This window comes from Oryctolagus cuniculus, chromosome 1 (genome assembly GCF_051225735.1).
Source record: "Oryctolagus cuniculus isolate XC-2025 breed Fujian yellow rabbit chromosome 1, ASM5122573v1, whole genome shotgun sequence".
NCBI classification, from domain to species: Eukaryota; Metazoa; Chordata; class Mammalia; order Lagomorpha; family Leporidae; genus Oryctolagus; species Oryctolagus cuniculus.
Genome location: NC_142867.1, coordinates 156876375 through 156904257, shown reverse-complemented (window position 1 = coordinate 156904257; position 27883 = coordinate 156876375). Strand labels below are relative to the sequence as shown.

The following is a 27883-nucleotide window of genomic DNA, read 5'->3' as shown; positions in this document are numbered from 1 at the left end:
CGTGTGGGTAGCAGAGTTGGGATTGGTGGAAGAGGACTATAAAGGAGGAGAGAGACAACATGCACCAGGAACATCTAAGGGGAACATCTATCTGAAGGAACACCTGTGCAGCCCCCGAGAGAGCCGGCCGGCGGTGTGCCGCTCCCCCGCGGAAGTGGAGAAAGTGGCAGGGGGAACCGCCCTTCCACGGAGGTGGAAGGGTCGGTAGCCAACCCGGGAAGAACCAGCAGCAAACCCGGGGAGGGCCGAGCAGACGAAAGAACAGCGCAGGGTCCTGTGTCGTTCCTCCACGAAGAGGGGGAGCGACAAGAAGTATGAATACCATGTGCATTTTAGAAGTAGACATAAACGAAATAAATTTTCTCCTGGAGCTTACGTACTGATTTCAACTGAAAATTTAAGGTATGTGGAACAATTTTGGGGTAAAATCGGCAGCATTGGATTCCACAGTGCATTTCACTGTAAGCCAGAATTATTGTTGTTAAGAAAGTGGAATAAATAATATACATGGTGTAATAAAGACTTTGTCACAAGTAGAATTGACAATGAACTTGGATGCCAAAACATCCAAATTTTTACAATATAAAAGTTAAGACATAAGATAAAGTAAAAATAGAGATGTAGATAAGTGTTTAAACTAAGGAAAGAGAGAGAAGACCTAAGGTCTTCTATTGTTCACTTTGTTTTTTAAATAAGAAAATTTCATATTACTATTTATTCTGCCTATATACTATAGACAAATTATTCATAGGTGGCTAATTATTTTAGCAATTACATCAGTTTATCAAGATGAAAGTATTTATACTATTGATAATTTTGAAGGATGATTCTTGTACTAAGTCTATCAAGTTATCAGTGTAGGTTTATATGTCACTCTTGGGGCAAAGATGTTCAGTGGCATAATTCAAAGTGCTAGAACCAATATCAGGTCAAGTCATTAAAATATTACTTAACCTACATAATTTAGTTCTTCTAATGGATAAAATTAAAACTGCAGCTCTACGACATAATATATAACAAAATTCACTATGTCTTTTTGATTATGTGTATATTAACAATTATTATTATAACTGGGCAATTTCATTATATTACTCATTTTTAACAATTTGTTAATGTCTATCACCATTAAAAGTTAGTATGTGTCATACACTATGGTGACCACTTTACATCAACTGTGGAAAAAGAGTATTGCTATTTGAAACCATGGCTGGCTTATAAAGCTAGTGGTTCATGTAAAATAAAGACTTGCTCTCTTGAGAATCTTTGAAAAGGACTAATTTGTACAGATGGACTGTGACCCATGAGGAGTGGTTGTGATGTTTTCCTGCAAAAGGGGAAAGAAGAATTTGAAGTTCCTGTGAGTGATGAGGAAAGCTGCAGGGTGGAAGAAGAAAATCTGAGCAGTTTGGTAGGAAGTTAGAGGATGTGTTTTAGAAATGGCCCAGAAAAGGTTTTTTTTTTTTTATTTTTAAAAAAAATTTTTTTTGACAGGCAGAGTGGACAGTGAGAGAGAGAGAGACAGAGAGAAAGATCTTCCTTTGCCGTTGGTTCACCCTCGCCGGCGTGCTGCAGCCGGCGCACCGCACTGATCTGATGGCAGGAGCCAGATACTTATCCTGGTCTCCCTTGGGGTGTAGGGCCCAAGCGCTTGGGCCATACTCCACTGCACTCCCTGGCCACAGCAGAGAGCTGGCCTGGAAGAGGGGCAACCAGGACAGAATCCGGAGTCCCGACTGGAACTAGAACCAGGTGTGCCGGCGCCGCAAGGCGGAGGATTAGCCTAGTGAGCCGCGGCGCCGGCCCCAGATAAGTTTTAATTACAAAATATCCAGTATTCAATTTAAAGGTTCCTGCACTTTTCAAAAATGATTTATCATATATCTATCTATAAATCCTCATCATTTATATATCTAATGCCTTCAGAGTTCCCAAACCTATCTTCCGGCCCCAAATATTCACAAATTTCTCCCATGAGCAACACAATACAATTAGGAAGAGACTGAATTTCACATGCAGGAAGAGCCAAAAGCCCAGCATAGGGAAAGTCACAATAGGAATAGGGAATGGTGATCCTCCTCAGTATCCACCCAGGTTGCTTCAAGGATCCTTTCTCACTCCAGGACACCACAAGCTGTGTAGGCTCAAGTTTCTTACATAAAATTACAGAGACATTGTGCTCGCATATAACCCATGCTCCTGAATACTTAATCATCTCTAGATTACTTGTAAAACCTAATACAGTGTGAATCAATGTTAATAGCTGATATACTATATTGGTTAAGAAATGATTACAGGCCGGCGCCAGGGCTCACTAGGCTAATCATCTGCCTTGTGGCTCTGGCACACCGGGTTCCAAGCCCAGTCAGGGCACCGGATTCTGTCCTGGTTGCCCCTCTTCCAGGCCAGCTCTCTGCTGTGGCCCGGGAGTGCAGTGGAGGATGCCCAAGTGCTTGGGCCCTGCACCCCATGGGAGACCAGGAGAAGCACCTGGCTCCCAGCTTCGGATCAGCGTGGTGCACCGGCCGCAGCGGCCATTGGAGGGTGAACCAACTGTAAAGGAAGACCTTTCTCTCTGTCTCTCTCTCATTGTCCACTCTGCCTGTCAATATATATATATATATATATAAAGAAATGATTACAAAAATAATCTGTTCAGAGTAGACATTTTTCTCTTGAATGTTTCCCTCTGGTAGTTTGACTCCGTGGATATGCAGTACGGACTAAACAGGAGGAGCGGCAGGGGTGTGGATTGAAGCTGATCAGGAGATGGCAAGAGATAGGCTAGGAAGTTGTGGAAATCATGCAGTAGCTATTACATGGATATAACTTAAACTATGAAAATTTGTGCTAAACTAATTTAAGTATTTTAGTGGTAGTAACCTCAGAAATTACCTAGAACATACATACACAATCTCACTTTGGAGCCAAGCTGCTTAATTTTTTTTATTCTAGATTATGTGAAATAAGATATCTGAGTTATTCACCTCAAAGATCCAGCTCCAGGAGACTTTCCCATTGAAATATTCTCAGAAGTCTTGCTTTCCTTCCTCTTGCCTAGACTGTATGAAATTGTTTTGTGATCATGATAATTACTGGTGAGTCTAAATTGTTGATACATCTGTCTTCCCCTGGCAGAATGAAACTAAATATAGTGCTTAAAGAGAATATCACATCAGAGAACATGATTTATTTTTCTTTTGCAGTTTATAAATCCATTCTTCCTTTGTCTCAACAGTTCTTGTGCTACAAGTCATTAACAAGGCTTAGTACAAGACTTTCACAGACTTCCAAGGAAGACAAAAGGAAGAATGCCTCCCTGCTCTTTGCACATAGAACTGCAGTTGCAACTGAAATGAAGGGAAAAGCTAGACTCTAAGGAAAAAAAAAAAAAGGCATGCCTACCATTATGCCTTCCACATCCTATCTTCACTTTGACTAACTTCCTGCCATAAGGTGGAGCTATATGCTATCTGGAGAAAAGTATTGGATACAAGATCTGGCAAAAGTCCACTTAGATCATTTTTCACTTGGCTTGTAGTTTGAGATTTTTAAAAAGTTAAAATGCATGGCAACCACCCCCAAGCCCAGCACACACTGATACAGAGTTGTTATTTTGGTGCAGCTAGGATTTTAATTTGGTGAAAAGGTGTGTGAAAGTAAGCAGGACCTTGTTTTTTAGCTTAGGCTGTAAATACAGCTTCAGGGGAAGTTCTTTGAAGTACTGAGATCTGAGGTGGTGAGTTTTGAAGCCCCCCTGAGGTAGTACAGAGAAACCACAGGTATCTGATAGTGTTTGCTCTTGAGTAAATCATCTGGAGCATCAAACACAGTGTTGACAAACAGAATAGGAGGGAAAAAAAGTGCTGCATTTAAAAGAGTGTACTGTTGAATATACTCTTATGTTAAATAAGACATTGCTAGAATTTATTATGCTGAATTATGTTGGCTGCACAAGAGGTTTTGCTTCTCAGTTTGCAATTGTAAGAGGTATGGCCATGAAAACCCCCAGCTGAGTTTTCTGTAAAACTCCAGCATCTCCACCCAAAGGAAAAAATGATCCCCTGAAGAGAGAGAGCACTACAGGTTTCCTGATAACACATCAAGGGTAATAGAGATAAAGGAGAATGGCTCAACAGGAGTGTGTGTTGCATGACTCCCTGGGCAGTGCTCTCTATCTGGAAATCAATTAAAGGGCAAGGTACATCAGCTCATGGTTGGTTAGGGATTTCCTCAGTAGTGCTTTGCATAGAAACCTTTCAAACAACTAAAACCTATTATCAAATCCGAGGATATGGTCGATGGTAGTGGAGAAAAATGTCTACCCCAAAAAAGTGATTGATATTGGGAAATACTAATCGCTAAAACTGCTTCTGTAGTGTGGAAGTCTGCTTTTCCCTACTGATGACATATCTGAACATGTGCAACATAAGGGTCATTTGAAGGACTTCACTTATTACCACCCTGGATGCTCAGAGCAGTTGTACAGACATGCGAATGGGCCATTATCAGAGTGCCAAAGATGCCTCGATATTACCAACTTCAACTTTCTAGATGACAACAATCAGCATTCTAAAGAGGTACAGGATAGTTTCATGACAGAGGAACGGAATTGAGACAAGGAATATAACAATTGCTATTTGTATTTTCCTGCTAAGCAGGTACTCTGTGCACTAATTTAATTCTCAAAGTAATCACATGAAGATTATACTCTCACAATTTTCATTTGATAGTTTTACATACCTGTTTACAATTACACAATTTCTGAATGTAGAACCAGAAATCCAAAATTAGTGTGACGCAGAGTTTCTAAACCATTACTCATTTGCTAGAAGATGATTTCTGTTCTTAAAGTAGCCAATGGACCGACATATTTGTATATTGTGTATTTCAGATTTGCCATCCATTTTTCTTCTGAAAGCTCAGTCCAGGGGGCAGGGTCACTCCCAGATGTCTGAGTCATCTCTGGCTCTCATGAAGCCTTGGGCATTGTGGTTACACAACAGACCTTTTTTCTGAATATGGGACCCTCAGTCCACCTAGGACACCTGCGTATGCTGTGACTCACCCTTTTCATTTATATAATATTCCTCCCTTCCCACACCTCCTTTTTTTTTCATTTTACTTTGAAAGATGCAGTTGTTGTCTTAAAATGTGATTGTGTTGTTCAAATAGGGACTCTCACACACTCCCCCAGGCATTTCCTCTTTTCACTTATAAGGTCTTTTTGCTTTCTCTACTATCAAACACACCACACAGCTCTGCCTGTTGTCTCTCCCCTGAGCCTTAGAGCTATAGACTCACAATATAAGGGATTGTCCATCCATCGAGATCACCTGGGGTTTAAGGTGTAAGCAATTTGATTGTAATTGGTTCTTCCCAGCAGTCACTCCTTGAAGTGGTGAAGAGGGACATTGGGTTGGTTGTCTTTTTCCATCTACATAAATACGTATTAAAACCAAATCCAAAGAGCATGGCGTATTTATCTAGAAATAAATGTTACCCCCCATGATGAGAGTTATTACCCATGCTTTGATGGGCCCTACTCTTTTCTTGGTTTATGTTTTAGCAGAAACTTAGCTCACTTTTACTGTTTGCATTTGATCCATTGATTTCTCTGGGTGAACTCAAACATAAGTTTAATACTACATAACAAATAAATTACATGCTTTCTTCCTCTTAGATTTTCTTGCTGAAATGATCTGTGGATGAATAATTGCTGTATTGGACTCAACTACTACTTTTTAAGCTGTGAGTAAGAAGAATTTCATATATACTCTTTTACTATGTTTTTAGTTCCCTCAAACATTCTTATTAGATTTTGGTAGAGGAGAACAGATATGATACCCTTCACTACAGAGAATGGGCAGAGTTAGTCCATTACAGAGTATATTTAGTAACTCTTTGTCTTGTGCTTTACTTTTGTTTTACGCAAAATATCATACTAGTATGGTCTTAGTTCTCAAGAGAAATTTTACCTGAGTAACAAAATATCTTCAGAATTATTTCAGTGCAAAATTTTTAAAAAATTAAAGTGTATTCAGACAAAAATCATGTACAATTTATATCCAAAGGCCTTTAGCAAGATGAGCTGTAATGTTTCCTTCTTTCTTGGTTATTTGCTTGGTATCCCTGTGTATTCCAGCACGTCCAGTGAGATGTCATGCAGAGGAAATTAGAGCCTGCCTTAGAAACCCGCACTGGGGTAAAGAGGTCATACATTTCCCTTGGCAGGAATTAGTATTCTATGAGAGTTTCTTTGGAAGAGAAAATAAGCCAACACATATAAACATCAATGTAATAATGTAACTACACAACGATCCAGATTGTCTTGATTCAGGTCAAAATCCTGGCTAAGAATTCTGGAGGATGACACTCATCTCTCAAGCTTCTGGGAAAACTTTACAGTCCCAAAATAAGAATAACATTTTATGTATTATATATATAATTTATAAGAGATCCTATCGAATTCTTAATTCAATGTGTCTCTATTGTTATAGTAGTTGCCAAGTAGTACACAGAGCAAATGTAGATACACCGATTATAATTCAGTGCTATTCCTTTGAAAACACTGATTTGCTTTGAGAGCATAGTTTCATAGCCTGCTATCCTTATAATATCCTTGTTGATATTATGACTGTACAACTTATCTAAATTGGTACACTTTGGGAAAGGAAAGAGTATACCATTAATAATTACCCAGAAGCAATAGACATACACTGAAGCTGTTTTAGGAAAACTGAGACATATGTTCACTATCCTTATAGCATGCCTTTGTTATCAAGTCAGGCACAACGTCAGCATGTCAGTTGCTAAGATCTTGGTAACCCTAGAGCTTCTGGTTACTGAGGTGACTCACACACAGCTTGAAGAAACTGGAAGCACCATAGCATTCAACCCATATTTTTGTTCTGGGGATTTTCTCTTATGTATGAAAGGATAAGAGAAGTGTGTTAAGGAGCTGATTAAGTAGAGTATATTACTTCAGCAAAAGGGGTGGGATGGGGATGGAGGGAGAATCTGAATGTGACCAGAAAGAGAAGGAAGAGGATTGTGTGGAAAAGAGGTAATCTAATCCATGAGGACACATTTCTAGCCTCCTCTGTGGAGCCAATAGGAGGCAGGAAGGGAAAATTTTCTGGGAGGATTCCACTATTCCCTAAACAACAGATGTCTCCGTATTCTTCAGTCTCCTCTACTCTGTAACTAGACCCTGGGTGATCCCTGGGTATTCCACTTAATTGCATGCCATTTCATCCTTGCTCAGTAATTATACTTGTGTGTAGTTATGAGTAAAGTGATTTTTCTTATCTATGCATTAAAGTTAAATTTTGCTCCTGGGGTTTAGTGCATGTGCCTTTGCGTGGCATCAGTAAGGAGCATGTGTGCTTCTTCCTGCCATGTGTGAGAGAAGAATATGGTCAATTATGATAGTGAAATTTACTCAATGTGATGATAAACACTTTTAAAAGCAGCTCAACAAATGATTACGGATTTCACACTTTTACTAATTGCTTCAATTTCTGACTGAAATAAAAATTTTCCATTTGCTTTCATATTGTGGAGTAGAGATCTCTAGAATCTCTTATAAATATCCAGAAAAATATCTCTTATTTTCCACTTTACCCTTTTATTCTGGCCTCTTTGTTGCTATATTGACCACTGTCTTATTTTTTCCCATATAAGAATACTGGGAAGAGGTAAGTACCTTCTTATTTGTATGAAAATACTAATAAAATGTAGCTAGAAAATGGAGCTAAAAATATTTTTATGTTAGGCAGAAATTTTGAACCCCATGCATTAAGAGGGGTCTCCAAAAACTCATGGAAAATCTGCATTATGAAAATATTATGCATGGATTTAAGAATATTTTTGCACTACAATATACTCATCTTTGTTTCCATTTTTTCACCAATTTTTGAAGAGCCTTTTTCCACAGAAAATGTTAAAAAGTCTATGTGAGAAAGAAAAGGGATTAAAGGAAGAAAGAAAAGAATGGGAGAAAGATTAGATATCTATCATCAGTTGAATGGATAAAGACTTTTCCTTAAGGTCCTTTCCAAAATTCTGCTTGTTGATGATTCAGTCAGTAGATGATGACTTTTGGTATGGCTATATAGTTCTAGGCAGTGGTGTGAATACTTTAATATAATTTGCTCTGAATTTCAGGAGAGGAGCTCACAGAGGGAGGACAGTGTGTCTGGGATTGATTCCGTGGCCCAGGACAGAGCCCATTCCGTTTAGTGCTCTCTCTGTTCTGGGATCTGCTCCCTTTTCTTGACCCTTAGTTTAGGGGTAGGTACAGTTCTTCTCACTGACTAGTTATGGGACACTACATCATCCTTTGTTCTGGATCCCTTTTTCTCTTTTGCCCAGTAGGAATACGTGCTTCTGCAGTCATATTTGTTTTCTCTGTGCCCAGCACAAATCCTACATTTTTGTTGAATGAGTGAATGCATTTTATCCAAAATTCTATCTTGCAAGCCATGATTCCTGCTAAACTAAGTTTCAAAAATAGCAGGGATGAAAAATAGAAGCGATAGTTCCAACTGTGGCATTCTGTGTCATTCTGTGATGAATGACAGAATATTAGAAACCTAGCTGAAGGCAAATGTTGCTTTAAATATAAATGCTTGTTCCTAGACCATTTCCTCATGTCCATCCTTAAGAAGACACAGAATTTCTGAGCCAAAATTATAAATATTCCTTGAAGAGTATAAATCAATCAATGGTTTAATTCTGATCCACTGTTAGTAATGTCATTGACAATTGCCAACAATTCATCTTGAATTTAATTGAGACTTTTTTGAAACAATATGCTAACAAATAAAGAAGAAACTAGAAGAGGAAATTTGGACCCCAGAATTTTTGTGGAGTTTAGTTAGATATAGTGTGTGTTTGGTCATACTGAATGTACTTACCAATTCTTTTCATCCGTGAACTGCCTTTACCTGCTAAAGAATGACTTGTTTCCTACAGATAATAAAAAAATCAGCAAAGAGGGCTTCAAAGTTTCCTTTCTAGTTTTATGTTTTTGATTGACTCCTACTATGAATGCAATTTTTACACTATTCTTGTTATTTATAAACAAAACAAAGTCACTTGGACACTGACTTTTCTCCAGATATATACACATTTTGTTGGCGCAGGAGCCCATTAGACATTTGTCATTGTTAGAATTTCCTGAAAACCACAAGATTTTTTTTTTCCTTTAGCCTGCCTCCTTAGTGCAATAGGCAGCATGTTAGTCTCATATTTCCCTACTAATATATGGCCAATTCCTGTACCATTTGTGTATATTCAAGAACTGTAGAACATTTATTAGATTAGAAAAGAATTGCTGATGAAAAAAAGAGCAGTTGTATCTTTCCTCAGGCACTCTAAGACAGGAAATAAATTTCTTGTGATTTTAGTGTTTGCTTGAAAATACAATGGGTACAAAATTGTGGATTGAGTATACACCTCTCCTTTGGTTTTATTTATAACTAACACAGCTATTATATTTCATTACTGTAAGTAAGACAACATATCATGTTAGTTCCTTATCTCGTTTTGTTGTGCCTCAGTGAAAATCCAGGGCATACACCTATTTCTGGGTCTCAGTTTTCTCATCGATAAATAGTGGATAAAAATAACACATACAGGTAAAGCCTTTGAGAATATTGCCTCACAGTTAGTAAGTACCCCAATTATTAGATGCTTTTATTCTGAAATCTCATAGCATTTTTCAAAATGCACTAGTATTTCTGATTTCTATTTTGGTTAATTTTGTAAAGACTATCATATTTAATAAATCCCAAGAAAGGAAGATTTCATATTGGCTCATGTTTTCTACACAGTTTATAGCTACCACCACCATAATTCTTAGCTCATCATATGTGAAATAAAAATTTGTACACATATATATATAGAGATGTATTTTAATGAGTACATGTAAACTTTATTTAACAGGAAAATTGATAACTTTGAAATTCTCATTGCTTCTTTCCAAAATAAAATAATTTTATCATTTTGCTAAAAAGATGTAATACAAGCTGTGGAGCTTCAATTAGCCCTTGGAAAGCTTGGCTATTTTCATGAAGTGTGAATGTTGCCTGAGAATGGAAATTTTAAAAACAGGAACTAAACTGAAAGTTAAGATTATAAAATGGAAACAGGAATGAGAGAAGAATCATCAAATCACCATTTGTTCAGTGTCTTCAAGATCTTACCCACTTTGTAGAAACCTGGCACTTGGGTGGAGCAGGGCTCGGAAGCTTCAGTTCCTGGGATGCTCTCTTCCTGGTTAGGTAACATGAAAGGGGGGAGAAGATACATAGATACAAGCTATGCAGTCAAGACTGAAGGAGCATCCTTGAACAAAGTAATGAAAACTAGACTTGTTGGAGGCTTGCTACCTTGTTCTCAGCATTATTTCTCCCTTCTTATGTTAGAGGCAGCTACAAAAAAAAAAATCTTTCTCTCTCTTTTTTTTAAGATTTATTTATTTATTTGAAAGTCAGAGTTACACAGAGAGAGGAGAGGCAGAGAGAGCTCGTCTATCCGCTGGTTCACTCCCCTATTGGCTGCAATGGCCGGAGCTGTGCTGATCCGAAGCCAGGAGCCAGGAGCTTCCTCCAGGTCTTCCCACGTGGGTGCAGGGGCCTAAGGACTTGGGCCATCTTTGACTGCTTTCCCAGGCCATAGCAGAGAGCTGGATCAGAAGTGGAATAGCTAGGTCTTGAACCAGCACCCATATGGGATGCTAGCACTGCAGGCGGTGGCTTTACCCGCTAAGCCACAATGCTGGACCCTACAAAAAAAAAAAAATCTTAAAAGTGCTTCTAGACAAGACAGTCTGTTAGGTTCTTTACAAACCTAACAAACCTGTTATCATCATTATGTTTTGTATCATTGGAAATTGACTGCTTTTAAATTATTGTCAGTTGCGTAACCATTAAACTTTGTGAACGAGAAAACAGAGACATATGCTAGATGTTTTAAAGGAGCCTGAAGTTTTTTTCTGATATCTGGGTATGGCAAAGGCTTGTGTTTATAAGCTAGAATTAAAGGAAAGCATCAGGGCTGGGCATCTAGCACAGTGCTTAAGTTGCTACAGCGGTTCCCATATCTCATATCAGACTGCTTGGTTCAAGTCCTGGCTCTTTTGCTTCCAATCCAACTTTCTACTACTGTGCACCCTGGGAGCCACAGATAATGGTTTAATGTCTTGGGTCCTCACCACTTATGTTTTAGACCAGGATGGAGTTTCGAGCTCCTGATTTTGGCCTGACTCAGTCCTGGTTGTGTGGGCATTTGGGAAGTGAACCAAAAGGTGGGAGACCTGTTTCTATCTCTGTCTCCCTTTCTGTCTCTCTACCTTACAAATAAAATGAAAAACAAATAAATTTTGAAAAATCTATAAAAGGAGATGGCCATGATTTTTCCATATTGTTTTGAATAAACTGCTTTGTGGATAAGAAAATTTCAAAGTTTGGTGAGCTTGAAATACATAAATATACATACACATATAAATTTTAACTAATGCAAATGGATTTAAAAGTATGAGGCTCTGAGTCCCATTATTGTGGATTTGAAATGTTAGCCTGGAATTTACACTCTGAAAAAGCAAAGAACTGGGAGTTAAAGATTTCAAATGAGCCCTTTCTTTGTTTTCAGCTTATCTTTTCTTTGTGTTGTTAAATTGATTTGTTGATGCTCACAGAATTATGTAAAGGTCTTTAATTTGGGATAGGGTAAAAAAGGTTACCTTAAGTTCTCTTTCAACAAGGTAGAAAAGCATGGTGTCTCTTTTGCGCAAAATGCACTTACAAAGTGCATTTCCTAAATTTAAGTATGAGGGCATGCAAGGATAGATAAATAAGGTTTTTTGGTCTACAAATATGAGATTTCTTTATTTTTTTCAAAAAAAAAAAAAACTTTGTGCATTTCCTGGACTGCTGTGCTTTATTTTAGATACTAAACCTATTATTTTTATTATTAAAATCCTGCTTTTTCTTTTATCTGTGCCCATGTTGTACTCTCTCCTCCAAGCAGCCATGAGCTTTCAGGCCTTTGCACTGAACTCTGTTTCTGTCTTCGATCTCCTTGTAAATATGCTAAGTTATTCCACAACCTCTCTGCCATCAATGGGTAGACTTAATCGAGATAATATACAAAATGCTGCTTCTTTGTTGTTTATGCCTATCAAAAAGGGAATATTATTTTCAAGTCAAGATAGCTCATGTAAAGGGGATGTGTTGACAAATCTCCCTGTGAAGGCACAGACGCTTGAGATGTGCTGCCCTAGCCCAATTCTCATTTTGATTTATTTAAGTTTGGAAATAACAGTATTAAATTAGCAAAGACAAGCAATGAACAAAGCCCTGGAGATGAATTAGCCATTGTCTCTGGTCCATTAATCTCCTCTTCAATTCTAGAGAATTGTGGCTCACCCAGACCCGAAGATCAAATAAAATGCCTAATTGGGAAAATCCTAAGCAAGTGTGTCCTGGGGAGCTTGAATTTATTTGTCACCGACTCAAACAACTGTGTTGTTTATATAAGTCTTTAAAACCCTGATACTTTTCCGCTACTATATCTTAATCCCTGTTTCTTTATGCTCAGGAGGGCAATTTAGAGTTGTTTTCAATTAACTAGAATGGAGAGGGGCACTTATTCCAAAAACAGATAGCTGTGTTGTATTTTGCCAAACATGCGGAGTGTTTTAGATCTAAGCATCAGGTTTGGGAGACTCTTTGGGGTCTCCTTGAACATAATAATATCTGCTCTGTGATGATTTTAATACCAGCATGAAAATAGTTGAATATAATCACTATTAAGGACACATTTGTGGCAAGGAAGGTTGAGATGTTAAGGCTAAACCCAAAATGTGAAGTAAAGAGCTGATATAATCATGTAGGACAGCAAGCAGTCCAGATAGTGCAGCACTTTCATTTAAAATATGCAGATGATATGCAGATAATTGAGGTCGAACTTTTATTTTAACACAGGGCAGAACAGAATGAAAATCAGTTTGCTGGAATTTGTTCACACAGAGGTGGGGCATTTGTTTTCACTAGGCAGAATGCCTATCTTTGAAAAAATCAAAGAATAGAAACTGGAAATCAATTAACTAACAGTGAAGTATTTACAAGCACGTTAATATTGACTGTCTCAACAATTTAAATGTTGCGTGAATGTTGCTTAGCATTTTGTAAGAGTTTTCTCATTTACTCCTAACAGTGAACCAAGGGCAGATAAAACTCTCTGTATTTTATAGAGCAACAAATGTTGACATCTAGAGGTTAGAGATGCACCTATGATCTGTCAGCTGCCAAGTGATGGGACTTAAGTTCACACTCAGATTTGCCTGTTTCCACAGAATGTGCTAGTTGTACTCACATGCTGGCTGTTATCGCTGAGACTGAAGAATTACTAGCAGAGTTTGTTGAAGGGATTGGCTAAGTGAAATAGAGTATAGGGAAAATACTGACCTAGGTAAGCCATAGGTAAGTTAGATTTGAGGCATATAGGAAGGGATGCTCTACTTAGTAATGCCTATGCAATGGTGAAAACCCACTCTAAGTCCTCACTGCGTAATGAGCTAAACTATTAGTGGAATTGTATTGGATTCCTTCAGTCTGGCTTATATTTTCTGGCACATTATTTTACTTTGCCCTCAGTTGCAGTTATTAGGTGGATCAAAATGTTAATGTGCTCAGAAATGTTACACATGGATCAAGTCAAACTATATATTACACTGATTTCATTTTTTCTATTATTGATCAACTACATATTAATTTATTTTAAACAAATGTTCCTTTAAGTCAAGCAGACTGTATTTAAGATGAAGAATGTTTTATACATAATTATCCTGATAGTCTAGGGCTAGCCTTTTAAAAAATATTTTTTATTTATTCAAAAGGCAGAGCAACAGAGAGAGGGAAATGGAGCTCTTCCATCTCTGTTTCACTCCCCAAATGCCCAGAAAAGCTGGAGCTGAAATAGGCTGAAGCTGCAAGCCAGGAAATCCATCCTGGTGTCCCACATAATTGGTAGAAACTCAGGTACTAGAGCCACCATCACTGCCTCCCAGGGTGCACATTATCAGGAAGCTGGATTGCAACCAGAGGTAGGAGTTGTTCCCAGGTAGGACAACATCAGATACAGGCATTCCAGGCTGTGGCTTAACCCGCTGAACCACAACACATGCCCCTAAGCTTAGTCTTCCTGACTGTTATTTTTCTGCAATGTTATTCATAGTTACTTAATAGACAATCACATCTCAAATGGAAATTTAAAATATTTCACTTCACAATAATTATACTGGTATTTACAAAGTGCTTTTAAGTTAAGGGACTTTTAGGCATAGTGTGTTACTTGGTTCTCAGAGTAGCCTTGTGTGGTATGTATTATTATTCCTACTTTACAGATGATGAAGTAAAGACACACAGATTTTAAGTAGCAAGACCAGTTATAAAAATGAAATAATGGCTTAAAATAAAATGTTAGTAACAGAACCAAATAGATGGGAAGGAATATAAAAATATTAGGATGGGACATTGAAACATTTGCTTTGGAGCATACAAATTTATTCATTCTCAGCTCTTCAGGATGTGATATTTCAAGAAAGATTTCTGCAAATAATTTAAAATACTCAAGGAGAATTTTTTAAATGTTGAGTGTGATTCTAATGTTTTCTAATCTTGAAAATTATGACATTATGGCTTCAAAATATTTGCTATTTATTAGTTCAGACATTGCTAATTAATTATATATCAATGTACAAAAGATACTTGGGAAACACTGTCTCTGTGATCAATGATTTTCATGACCTTCCCTTTCCAAAAGGCATAGTCTTCATGTGTGTTAATGGGAGTTGATATGCAAAAGTTGTCTTTATCTGAAGTTGGATGGTGTTATGATCCAAAAAATCATGCTTGTAACAAAATGGCCAGGCAATTTATGAAGATGATAAATTGATTATCTAGGATTGTGCATATAGAATAAATTATAGCCTGACTTTGCATTATTTGGTCTAGTTGTTTTAGCAATTTGTGGCTGCTATCTGTCTCATTAGAAGCAGTCTATATGGAAGCAAGACTAATCGCACACTGGCTATTATTTCATTCTGTCAATTAGTGAATGCAGATATATTGATTACTGTCTATGTTCCAGGCACCCTGCTTGAATTCGGGGATACAAGCATGAGCAAAAGTGGACATGATTATTATTCTCATGAAGCTTTCAATAAAGTATAGGAGACAGATTTCAGTCAAATGATATAAGATGAGTAAATGAAAGACTAATTTACTAAATGCCATGGCAGAGTGATATAGTCTGTACTATTAGAATGTATGATTGGGGAAACTAGTGTTCTTGAGAATCTAGAAAGGTTTTCTTAGAAAAGTTACAGATGAATGAAAAACAAATAGGAGTTGAGTGAAACGGGAAGGAAACAGCATCTGTACCATAGGTAGAGGACATTCAAGCCCCCTAGTGGAAAGCAGCATGGAATATGCAATGACTGGGGAGCAGAAAGTGAGGGAGACTATGATGGAGGGTAAGGTTGGAAGGATGGTTAGGTACTCGACCCTGTAGGAACTTGGCTTATTAAAGCTAAGTGATCATTTATTTATCCATTCATAGCACATTCAACAAATTGTATTCTTACACATAATGACTTTTTCAGGTAGGATGGTTAATTTTATAGATCCATTTGATGAGACATGGTGCCTAGATATTTGGTCAAACACTGTTGTGGATGTATCTGTGAGGGTGTTTTTATTTTTTAACATTTAAATTGTAAAACAGGTTACCCTCCATAATATAGGTGGTCATCCAATGAAGGCCTTGGTAAAGACTGATCTCCCCTAGCAAGAGAAATTCTTCCAGTAAACAGCTTCTGGACCTGAATAGCTACTCATCCATGACCTCCTGTCTGCCAGCCTACTAAGCCTCCACAGTCACATGAGCTAAAGTAACTCCCTTTCTCTCTCACTCGCTCTTACTATATAAATGTGGAGTTTCTGTTGTCTTCTCTGGATAAACTTGATTAACATGCTACGTTACTGGAATGATGGAGCACAAGCTTAGTTGGATATTTCAAGCAGAGTTACAACTGATAATAAAGAAATAAGAGGTACAGCATGATGCTATGAAATTAAGACAAATGAGTGGGCTAGACAAATCACTGGGGAAGAATGAGTATGTTGTGAGTTAGAGTGCCTATGCAAACTCAAGGAGTTGATAGGCTTGAGTTGAGCAGATGAGGAAGGTAGGTCAGATGTGGCATGAGCAACAGAATGGAGGCAAAGATAAATGTGGGGTGACTGCAATCCACCGACTGGGCCAACTTGAGTAAAGGAGAGGGTTCTGGTAGCATAAGTCAAACCTGGCATCTCTCCCTGCTAAGCCAAGAGGCCAATTAGAATCCAGAGCTCCCTGGTTTTTAGAAGAAAGATACTGTGTGGGGGAAAGCTGAATGAGTGGCACTCTCATTGAAAAGGCAAGTTGAATTTTTCTTTATTGGGTTTGGCCTAAGGCACCAGTTAGGATGCCTTTGTCGCATATCAGAATGCCTTGATTTGAGTTCCAGCTTTGGTTCCTAATTCCAGTTTCTTGCCATTGCAGACCCTGGGAGGCAATGATAGTGGCTCAAGTAGTAACATCCTTGCCATTCCTGTGGGGCACCTTGGTTACACTCTTGGCTATGGGTTCTGGTTCCTGAGCAGCCCCAGTAATTGCCAGTATTGGCAAGTTCACTAGTAGAAAGGAGCCTTTTCTGTGTCTGTCTCCTGTGTGACTCTCTGCCTCTTGAATAAATAAATAAATAAATAAATAATGTTTAAATGTTACATCCCATTGATAACTAAAAGGATCTTCTTTATGAATTATTGAGAAAGAGAAAATTAAATAAACATCCTGTACAGCAGTCTAATTCTGTCCAGATTGTTTTCACCTCACAGGGGATATGGAATAAGATGAGTAGAGCAAAAAGAAAGTGAAATAACCAGTCCGCCAAATGTAGCCAGAGAAGCAGTGTCTTGGACTCCCAGCATGTGCACTCAATGAGAGGCGTGCTCCTGAGGGAGCCGTAAAGCAAGCCTTCTGCTGGCTGGCGATGCAGACCTGCAAGAGCCAACTGCGTTGCCAGAGTCCTTTACTGCTCTTTATGCAACTAGGTTAATCTTTTCTGTTGTTTTTTTCTTTCTTTCCAGAAAAGAAATCTGAGAGAATTTTACTGTAGATAATGTCTGAGAAAAGTTCTTTCTTTCAGGTGCACTGTGGTGCTGGCTGCCATAAAGCCAGTGAGTTCGTCCATCTTGAAGGTTACTTCTGATTTGTCACTCAGTGGGTTCAGTTTACAGGGGCAAAGAACCAAGACATCCCATTTTGGGTAGGTACATAGTGCATTTCTGATGGGCTGCTATAGGCAGGGGTTCATTTGTTCCACCCATCCCACTGCTTTAAATAACAAATTAGTGATTTTGTGCAATTGACATTTAACCCCGGGCATTAATTAAAACTGGCATGCTGTGTCATTTGGGCAAGTGTGGGTTGGAAGAAGGTAATATGGTACTTCCAGCAAACAAGCTGTGAAAATCTTTTCAAAACTTCTTCGTGTGTTTATGATGTGTTTATTGGTTTTAATGACACTGATATAATTTGGGGCAAGTTCCCCCAAATTGAGCAGCATCCTGCATTCAGTGTTGGGGAAGTAAGCAAGGGTTGGAAGTGTTTTACCATGAATCACCTTTATCCAAATGTTTATTGCATTCAAAAAATATGTCAGGCACTATGTTCAGTAAGTCCGTGTACCTCCCTTTGTTATAATTTTCTTGCAATTGTGTATTAATCCTGTCATGAATTTTACTGAGCACCCACTATGTGCCTGTAGCTGGGGATCGTGCTGTAGATAAAATAGATGAGGCTCCTTATCTTATGGGAGGCTACATCCAGCTCAACTAGAGAGACAGTTATCGGAAATAGACTGTAAGTTCCACACAGCCACGGGTTTGTGTCTATTGTAGCTCCATCAATTAGAATGGGACCTGACAAATAGCACATACTTGCTAATTTTTGTAAAAAAATTTAAAGTTGAGAGGGTGGAAATTAGAGAACTGAATTATTAAGTCCATGGATCTCTATGCCTATAAAATACATATGTTTTCTAGATAGTATATGTTTTTAAAATATTAACGAATTTGGAAAGAAAGAGAGACCTTCTATTTCACCAGTTCACTCCCCAGATGACCACAATGGTCAGGTCTCAGGCCATGTGGAAGCCAGAAGCCTGTAACTCAGTTCAGGTCTCCTATCTGTGTCTCTTAGGGTGCACTTTACTAGGAAGCTGGAATTGAAAGCAAAACTGGAACTTGAATCCAAGCACTCCATCTGATGTGGAAATGAGGATAATCAAGGTGGTGTCTTAATTATTGCACCAAATGCTCAACCCTATAGTTTTTTATATAAATATTCTTATATATTTGTCTCCAAATAAGAAAAAATCTAATTATAAAGCTCAAATATCTCCCTAGATATTGTCTGAATATTGATTTTGGTTATTATTGTTGTTATTTTTGATAAGAGTATCATATTTCTGTGAAAACTATCCTCCCATCTGGTTAGGAAAATTCTGATATCAAAATAAATTTTTGCATCACTAACTATGCAAACTATTCTTTTAGCTATAAGAGATAGAAAAATGAACAAGCAAAGCAGAGTCCTTGCGTCTTCTAGGGAGAAAAGACAAGAAGTAAAAATGCATAATAAATAAGTATATACGAGAAGTGACACAGCAACACATCTAATGAATAAAATAAAATAAGCAAATGTGATAATGAGACAAACAGAAGTTGATGGTCAGGTGCAGTCTCTCTAATGTTCGAATTGCGACCATAATGAAGAAAAACACTCACATGCAGAACAAACTATGGAGAACAGTGCAAGAAGAAGGGACAGTAAGAAAGAAAAAATGTGGCTTTTCGACTGACAGCAACATTGTCATTTGTTATACATCATGATAACCCATGTACTGTACATAGGGAAATGGAGCTAGCAAGGCAAGAGAGGAATTTGCATTTTATTTTACTTGCATTAAGAAGGTTTTATTTGGCTTTGTGTTGCTGAGTGGAAAGTTTTGATTTACACTTGTGAGTCACTCTGGCTGCTGTAAAACTCACAATCTGCATGACTAGTTAGAAAGTGGCTTCCATATTTCAGGCAAGAGTTAATGATGAAAACATCAAGATGCAGTCATGGAAGGGTTATTTGTTGTGACATAACTATTGGTAGGCTGGATGAAAGTAGGGTGTGAAGAAAGCAACTGAGGATGACTGGAGATCATCCTGTTTGAATAGCTGTTGGAAGTAATTCAGTAACAAAGAGGAAGACTTGAGAGTGGGGTGGTCCACTATTATACAGTAGGTGAGCAGATGAAGGTGCATTAGGAATAAAGTGCATTAGGAAAGTTCAGAAAGATTTTTTTTCATTTTAACAAAAGTATGTGAAAATATCAGATAGTTTAGGTTAATTAGCTTTTAAAAAGAGGAAATTTGATCAGTTTCTCTACAAGGTTTAGGTCACAGTTTAATGGTCAGTGTGTTGGTCAGCTTGTCATTACTCAAATGAAATACCTTAGACAAGCTACTTGTGTGGGAATGAGATTTATTTAGCTCGCAGTTTTGGTGGCTGAAAGCTCATGTGGACATGATGCAGGCTTTTGACAAAGACCTCATGTTGGATGTCGCAGTGTGTGTGAAACAATGATCCCATGGGGACCCAGGAAGCAGAGAGAGACTTGGTGGGGCCAAACTCAGACTTTTATAACAACTTTCTCATAAGAACTACTAATAGCTTTCCTCCAGTCTTCTAAGGAGCCCTCACTGGGTCCACCACTTAAAAGTTCCATCACCATCCAACAATGTCACCATGGGACCACACCTTTTACACATGGAACTTTGAGGAACACCAAAACTAATATCCAAATCATAATAGTCAGAAAATTATGACAGACTTGAGGACAGAGGAGAGAGCACAAAATAGTCATGATAAAGAATGTTAATGAGCAGAGATGTATGGCAAGACTATCGATGTTGGGGTTGCCATTTGAGATTTTTCATCATAAATTTGAAAGAAGACTCTTCTATATATTCAAATCTCTAGGTGACAATTAGTATCTTGAATCAGATATTTTTATAATTTAGTATGATTTGGAATTTTCCAAGTATATATGATGAGGAAAGAGAAAAGTGAGGTGGGTAAGTGGTTTGCAATGTAGTTAATGGATTGCTAGACCATGGAGCCAGTATAGATAAAGAGAGAAATACAAACACAATTAGAGCATTGAGTAGTGAAAAAGTGAGTGGTGGATTTCAGTTCAAATAAAGCAAGAAAACTTTTAGAGTAGGGATACTAGAGTCACTGAAAGAAAGAGAAAGTAATGGGAATTTGAAATCCCTGTTTGTAGTTGATGTGTGCTATTGCTGAATTTAAGTCTAGTATCTGATCATGTGAATGGGAGACTGTGGTGGATTAGAGGAAAAGGATTAGTGAAAAGAAGGATTTCAAAGAACTTGGAATTCAGGGTGTTGCAATTATAACAGGAATTCCCAGGAGAGGAAGGCCACTGGTGAGAAGCTGCTGAAGTCCTTGATGTATTATATCGCTAAGGATGACAGGGTTTTCAAGAAAGACAAAAACTAGGAAGGGTAAAAGATGATTAAAAAAATTAAAAAATGACACATAATTCAAAGCAAGTGAAACCATTGAAGGAAGAAGGAGAGAAATTATTTGGAAAAGGCAGTGGTAGATGATTACCTGGAGAAAGTCTGCGTTATGCCCATTGTTGAGGAACAGTGTTTAACATCCTGCTACTTTTAAGTGTGCCATTGTTAAGTGAGCACCTTAGCTCCCTGAAGTATACGGGGTGTGAATTAGTGGGAAAAGGGCTTTCATTAACTGTTTTTTTTTTTCAATGTTCAGTTTCCTTTAATGACCCCCATCTCCCTGAAGGGAAGGTGCAGGCAGCTAGGTGATGGCAAGAGGCATTCACTTGAAGACCTTGCCCTGACTGAAGGCTTTGCCCACATGCTGGAAGGCCCCCTCCCAGGCAAAGTACTCTCAAACCAGCATCTGGGTTTCCTCGCTGCTCGGATCCAGTTTCCTCCACGTACACGACTCGTAGTCCACCTGCCAATCTGGACTCAGCGGAAAGGCAAGCTCTTGGCCTCGGAAGACCCATATTCCAGAAATGGAGCTGCTATTGTTGGTTCCAAAGAGGATGACACTGGCAAAGGCATTCTTCCTCAGCTTATCCAACCGCTGGAACATTCCAGTGATGAGGTTGCAACTCATGAAAGTCTGCGTGAGCTCTTCAGGGAAACGGTACTCAGCATACCACAAAGACCAGCCCTCCGTGTCAAAGTGCTCCCAAAAATATGGCAGCGCCACAGAGAGAGTGTCCTCATTGGAGCACTTGTGCTTAAACTCATCCAACACAAAGGTACTTTTGGGCAGGTGGGCAAAGGGGTCCTTTGCCTTGGGCTCAGCAGCCAGTGCCTGCTCGCATTCGTCCATCTCTTGATCAGGAGCTGGGGCAGCTGCCCTTTTCTCCTCTTTCCGCTCAGTCTGGGGCTTCTGCTTCTCCTCCCGTGAGCCTTGCTCTTTCCGTGGCGTGTCCTTTTTAGGCTGGCTCTCTGCAAACTTTTTAGCATCAAAATGGGCCATCTTTTCACACAGTTTCATCTCCCCCAAGACAGCCCGAAACTGCAGCTGATTAATGCAGGTGAGGAACCAGTGGTTGGTATTCGGAAAAGCCTGGTGGAAAGAAGCCTCCAAGACCTGTTTATAGAACCATAAAAGGGTGCAGACAACTGTGATGTCAGCCAGTGTCACTCGCTCGCCCACCAGGAAAGTCCTCGTCTTCAAGTGAGCAGCCCCAGAATCCACCTCACCTCTTCCTTTGCATTCTCAGTGGCCTGCTTGTTGTGACACATGATGCCCAAGGTGGGGAACACCCAAATACTGGCTGGGAGCACTATGTCGCTATCGGCAAAGCTCACCCACTGCACCACCTGGGCGGCCGCCTCTGGAGTACTTCCCTGCAACTCCTCATTGCTCACATAGTAGGCAATGGCGTTGCTCTCAAGCACACAGACTCCATCATCACCTTCAAATGCTGGAACCTTACCAGCAGGGAATTTGCGGAGAAATTCAGGGATTCAGTTGGTCTGGCCACAGTGGAAGTGGGGTGGTGCAGAGAGCACGCAGACCTGAGCCCCGCTGTACTGAGCAGCGATGAGGGCCTTATTAAAGGCCCTGCAGTTTTCAAGATATGTGCACAGGGTCCCAGCCACCATGGTGATTCCACAGCGAAAGGGCTCATTGACTGGTTTGTAAAATCATTTTGGTCTGTGAATGATCATGGTTCTGTTAGAACCATAAGGTGAAGGAGTTATTCAGAGGATAGGATGTAAATATGGGTGCACTTGTTGATGAACGCTGGAGAGCTTCATAAGTCAACCAGCCAGGAGTCTTTGGAATGGGGCCACCCATGCCTGATAGGATCATACTAGGGCATGCATAGAACGGGAGAGAGGGTATCTGTGAGGTTTGGAGTCTTCATAATGGCTATTCTTAGACATTAGAAATGAAAGGTTTTGAATATCTCATGGTAAGATTACTGGCCACACACAAATATGCAGCTTTTGTGGCAACAGGGACACTGCAGTGAGTGGTAATAGTAAATATTTTGGTATTTAGTCGTGCTTTGGGGAAGAGCCTACCTGCAAGGAGCAATGAATGTGATAGGCACATAAATTCCACTATTTTGAGTCCTATAGCTAAGCCACATCACTAAACCATCCTCTTGGTTTTCACTCATTGACTCATTTATTCAATAAATCACCTTGTATGTAAAATGGGGTAATACATATAGATAAACAAATAGCACAAACTTTATAATTGCAAGCTCATATGGTAAAAGCAAACTGTAAGGAAACTTAAGGAGCTGGTGCTATGGTGTAGCAGGTAAAGCTGCCGCCTGCAGTGCTGTCATCCCATATGGGCACCAGTTCGAGACCCGGCTGTTCCACTTCTGATCCAGCTCTCTTCTATGGCCTGGGAAAGCAGTAGAGAATGGCCAAGTCCTTGGCTCCCTGCACCCAAGTGGGAGACCTGGAGGAAGCTCCTGATTCCTGGCTTCGAATCTATGTAACTTCAGCCTTGCAGCCATCTGGGTAGTGAACCAGAGGGTGGAAGACCTCTCTCTCTCTCTCTCTTTCTCTCTCTGTAACTCTGCCTTTCAAATAATAAATAAATAAATTTTAAAAAAGAAAACTTAAGAGATAAATATCATAATGTGTATTGATTTATTAATATCATTATATCATAACTGCCATTTACTGAATGTTTATACCATCTGGGAACTGTACAAACACTAAATTCCTGTTTATATGATGCTATGTGGTTATCATTAACTACCTATGACAAATGAGGGGTTGAGAAGTAATGTTCTCTGGATCACACAGTTAGCACACATTGAGAACACAAAAAATTCTGTTCAAAATGGGCTGTTTCTATTAGTCTTTGGGGGATAATGGCCTTTGAGATGGGTCCTTAGAATATAACACATTTGGAATTGGGGTAGTGGAAACATTAGGAAAGTGGAAGTGATTTTCAGAAGTCATGTATATGAAATAATAAGATCATTATTTTGGCTAGATTTTGAGTGAAAAGCAGTGAAAGAAGACTCAAAAATATATTAGGCTAAATACATGTCACATCTGCACTGAGCATACTTGGCTAGGGAATAAGAAAAAGGAAGACAATCATGGACTGTGCAACAGCAAATCATTTTTGGAATTCCTCATCTATGCTTCCCACCCTTATAGCTGCTATTTCTACCCTTATGCATTCCCTGAATTCAAGCAGGTGCCTCCATTCGTGTTTACAAAATTTTCTGTACCATTCGTGGATTAAGGAGAGGGTTTGAGAATGGATAATATGTCTGTGTCAAAGTCAAGAAAGGGAAGTGATTTTTCCTGAACAAAAAGTAAATTCTCCCCGAGCCGAGTAGAGGAAGGAGAAAGGGGAGGAAGAGGAAACATGCTGATGTGACGTTTGTCATTCAGAAATTCCACGTTTCCAGAGAGGAAATCTACCACCATAGTAGGATACAAGAGCAACCTAGCAGGGACAGGCAAATGTGGTCAAACAAATAAAAAGGAAGAGGACATCTGCATCTAAAAGACACACTGCCTTTGAGTTTGGACATTGTGATTAGGAGACTCAAGGTTTCTTCTAAGTTTATAAGCCCAAGTCAATCTGATAGAAGCCATCAATAGCACTAAAATGGAAAGACTAGTAAAAGAAAGGCAGAAAGAAAGTCAAGAAAGACCGATATTCAGTTTTCCAACATATGTAGCATGATGGGCGGGGACTGAAATATAGATCCAGTCATGGAGAAAAAACTCATGTTTGGTAGACATCTGAAATTGTGGACTGATTCATGTCAGCTGTTTCAACTTATTTAGGTTATATTTAAAAGGCTAAGCTAGCCTAGCAAATCTCAATACCTTAACACAATAAGCATATATTTTTATCCCTGATTAGAGCTGATATGGGTCAGCACCCCTGCTGCATCTTGGAACTATATCACTGGAAACATGAAACACCTGGTCCCCAAGGTTGTTACAAAAAGAAAAAAAGGAAGCTGGAGAAAGTACACTAGTTCCTAACAGCTCATGTATTATTTTCATTTGTATTTCCTTGTTCTGCATTTGTCAGATGGTCTCAAATTAACTATAAGTGGACTGAGATATACAGAGTAGCACATGGATATTTTTGGGCATCTATGACCCACAGGCCCATGCAGTTGGTCAAAGGAGAAATCACATTTTAGTCGCTATGTAGCAAATTCTTTACTTCTTAACAATCACTGTTTCCATTTCTTTGAGAGGAGGCTTTTGAATAATTCTCGTTTTCTGGACTCTCAGAATGTTTCATGCAGTCCAATTATATGTTCAAACAATGCTCTAATTCCTCCCCTCCGACCCTGAAAAGTTGTAAGACTAATGAGACCAGGTTGTGTGATATGAAGAAAAGCTTCATGAACTGTATTTCTAAATTGGTCTTAAAATTTGAAAATCAGGGTTGGTATTTAGTCTAGTGAAATCCAGGGTTGACATCCTCACCTAGTGATGAGGATATCCACATCAACTTTGGAAGACCTGAGATCAAGTCCTGCCTGTGGCTTCTGACTCCTGTTTCTTGCCAATGCAGATCCCAAGGGACAATGGTGATGGCTCAGGTAACTGCCACCAACATGGGAGACCTGAATTGCTTTCCTTGTTCTGGCTTAGGCCTAGATCCAGCCCTGGGAATTATGGGAACTTGGAAGTAATCCAGTGGACAGAACTTTCTCTTCTCTGTCTCTGTGTCTTTGTCTCTCTCTCAACCTTGCAAATAAGAAAAAAAAAAAATTAAGTCCATAGCTTTTTAATATTTATTCTGATAATTAAATATATATTGCTTTAGGCTATGATTTGGAAGAACAATTGAGTTGAACTGAAGTAAATCTTTATCAGTTTTATTTATATATTTTTACATTATTTAATTCATTTGAGAGACAGAAAGACAGTGAGCTCACATCTGCGCTTCACTCCTCAAATGCCTGCAATGGCTGGACCTGGGTTGAGGCTGAAACTAGATCCCTGGAATACAAGCCAGGCCTCCCACATGAACATCAGAAACTCATTCACTTGAGCCTTTATTGACTCCCAGAGTCTGCATTAGCAGGAAGATGGAATGAGGAGCAGGTTGGGATGCTAACTCAGGCACTCTGATACGGGATAGAGTGCCCCAAGCAGCATCTTAAGTGCTATACCAAATGCCTTTGCTATCTTCCTATAACTACTAGAAAATGTCTTTGTCAGGACTGAACTAATATTGTATAAGGGTGACTTTTAGGATTGTTTCCTGAGGAATAAAGCAAAGCAGACATTTCAGAGACTACAGCCCAGGACATTCTCTAGGTATCTGCAGTTTACTCTTAAACTCTGCAGACATCCTCTATAACCACAGAAGTACGCTAAAGAGTTCCCTCAAATGATGAATTCTTCTCTTGTCTTGGGAAGTCCATCTTTTTAAACTGATTGACACTGGATTACAATTTCTCACTGAGCAGTGTGTTATGCTAGAGAAAATAGGACAGTAGAGGATCTGCATTTGGGGCTTTCAGAGGCTGTTTCCACCTGACGAGCCAGTGACTCGATTCAGTGATCCACACTGGTGTCTTTTAAATCTTACAGTGTAAGTTTTTATCCCAGCTTTCAATATAGGAAGAATATTGTATTGATTTGCTGATTCAGTCACAAAATTACTTCCTGACAATGCAAATCTGTGAAAAGAAGCTCTAAATTCTGCTCTTAACATGCTGTTATTTGAACTTATGACAGAGAAAAAAATAAAAGAGACATAAACAGGAGAGAGATGAATGAAAGAAAAAAGGAATGAGAAAAGAGGGAAAGACTATAGATTGCTACATTTTGTTTCCTTCACTGATGGCACAAGTTATTGCCCTATTTTTGGTTCAAAAAAAAAAACTCTTCAGGTGAACACTGTTAAATGATTGTCATTTATCATACCAGAGAATTTGGCACAGAGGTTTAGATGGTTTATTGTGTTGCATAAGGTTGATAAATCTACAAACATTGCAACTGTCACCATGCCTCTCAAGTGCATTTTCCATATGCCGAGTTTTTCTTTTAATTATTTGTTCAGTACAAGTTGTACTTGGCTAAACTCAGCTTATCTGAATATTAAGTATTTTAAGAAATGAAAGGAATAGAAGATTTATAGATACCTAGGGATATCAGCTTAAATTTCTTTGGAAGTTTAAGCAAGCATCATTCTTTGGCAACACAGGGTTGGTATACCCTTTTTTACAGTGACAAGAGACTGAGGAGTTGAGGAATGGATGTTCAGTGGAACAATGCCTAAAACTGTGATATTGACCAGGCTCTTGTTTTATCTTTTGCCACTTACAGGTTCCAACAAGCTTATCTGCTTTAAAATCTTCAGTACTGTATTAATCTGAGGAGTGGCACATATGGAAATTATTTCCTTTCAGATCAGTTTGCCATCTGATCAATGATTTATATTATTTAGTTGATATTTCCCATTAAACAGATGTTCATTTGGTGGCTGGCTCCCTCTGAGATTGTTATAGGTATTCTTTCCCTATGAATGGTTGATTATATTTCTTATCACTTAAGACTACACTTTTTGAATTGTTTGTTATTTTAGCAATTCCATTGAGTTATACGAATGGAGTTCAGCTGCTCTTTGACTCTTTGACTTTTTTTTTTTTTATTAGAGAGTATTATCTGTGTTAGACTAGTATTTTTGTGGAATAATTTTATATTTTTTTCATATTCTAATTTGATGTAATATGTCCACATTTTAAAGAAATAGGTTTTTAATTCTGCTGTTTACTGACATATATCACATTGTTTCAAATATGTTGATCATTTCTTCACTGTGCTAATAAAGTCTTCTAGTTCCAACTTAATGAGTTAACTAAACTTCATAAAATATAGGGATCACTCTGTAGAATATCTTTCTTCATATGCCAACATTTTACATGCTCCTGATAGATTGCTTCCTCCATGAATCTACCTTAGTTTTCAATTTGAATGTTACAATGGCTATAACAGTAAAGCTATCAAAGTTACAACATTAGCCAATAGCCTCAATTTGGACATTTCGTATTTTAAAAATTGTGTTAAGATTCTACAAGTTGATTTTATTTCTCTAACTGCTGTATTCTTTCTTTTATATCTATTGTGAAATTTTAAATCACATTTCAATAACACTTATCTATGTCCAAATCTCAAATAAA

General features: G+C 38.6%; 1 protein-coding gene and 1 long non-coding RNA gene across 6 annotated transcripts; one reads left to right on the top strand and one right to left on the bottom strand.

Moving 5' to 3' along the window:
* Positions 1-27883, top strand: LOC149128709 (uncharacterized). Of its 5 annotated transcripts, none has more exons than XR_016223231.1 (5): positions 1-402; positions 5681-5748; positions 15812-15958; positions 17258-17377; positions 27030-27883. It is a non-coding gene; the product is annotated as an uncharacterized LOC149128709 (long non-coding RNA). The 5 variants fall into 5 exon arrangements; XR_016223233.1 differs by lacking the exon at positions 27030-27883 and adding an exon at positions 18313-18453; XR_016223230.1 differs by lacking the exon at positions 15812-15958 and having other exon boundaries at positions 6-402.
* Positions 20944-22355, bottom strand: LOC127482561 (elongation factor 1-gamma). The gene is given in 2 exon segments (XM_051859048.3): positions 20944-21911; positions 21914-22355. Coding segments are annotated over 2 exon segments (1308 nt in total). The 5' UTR covers positions 22341-22355; the 3' UTR covers positions 20944-21030.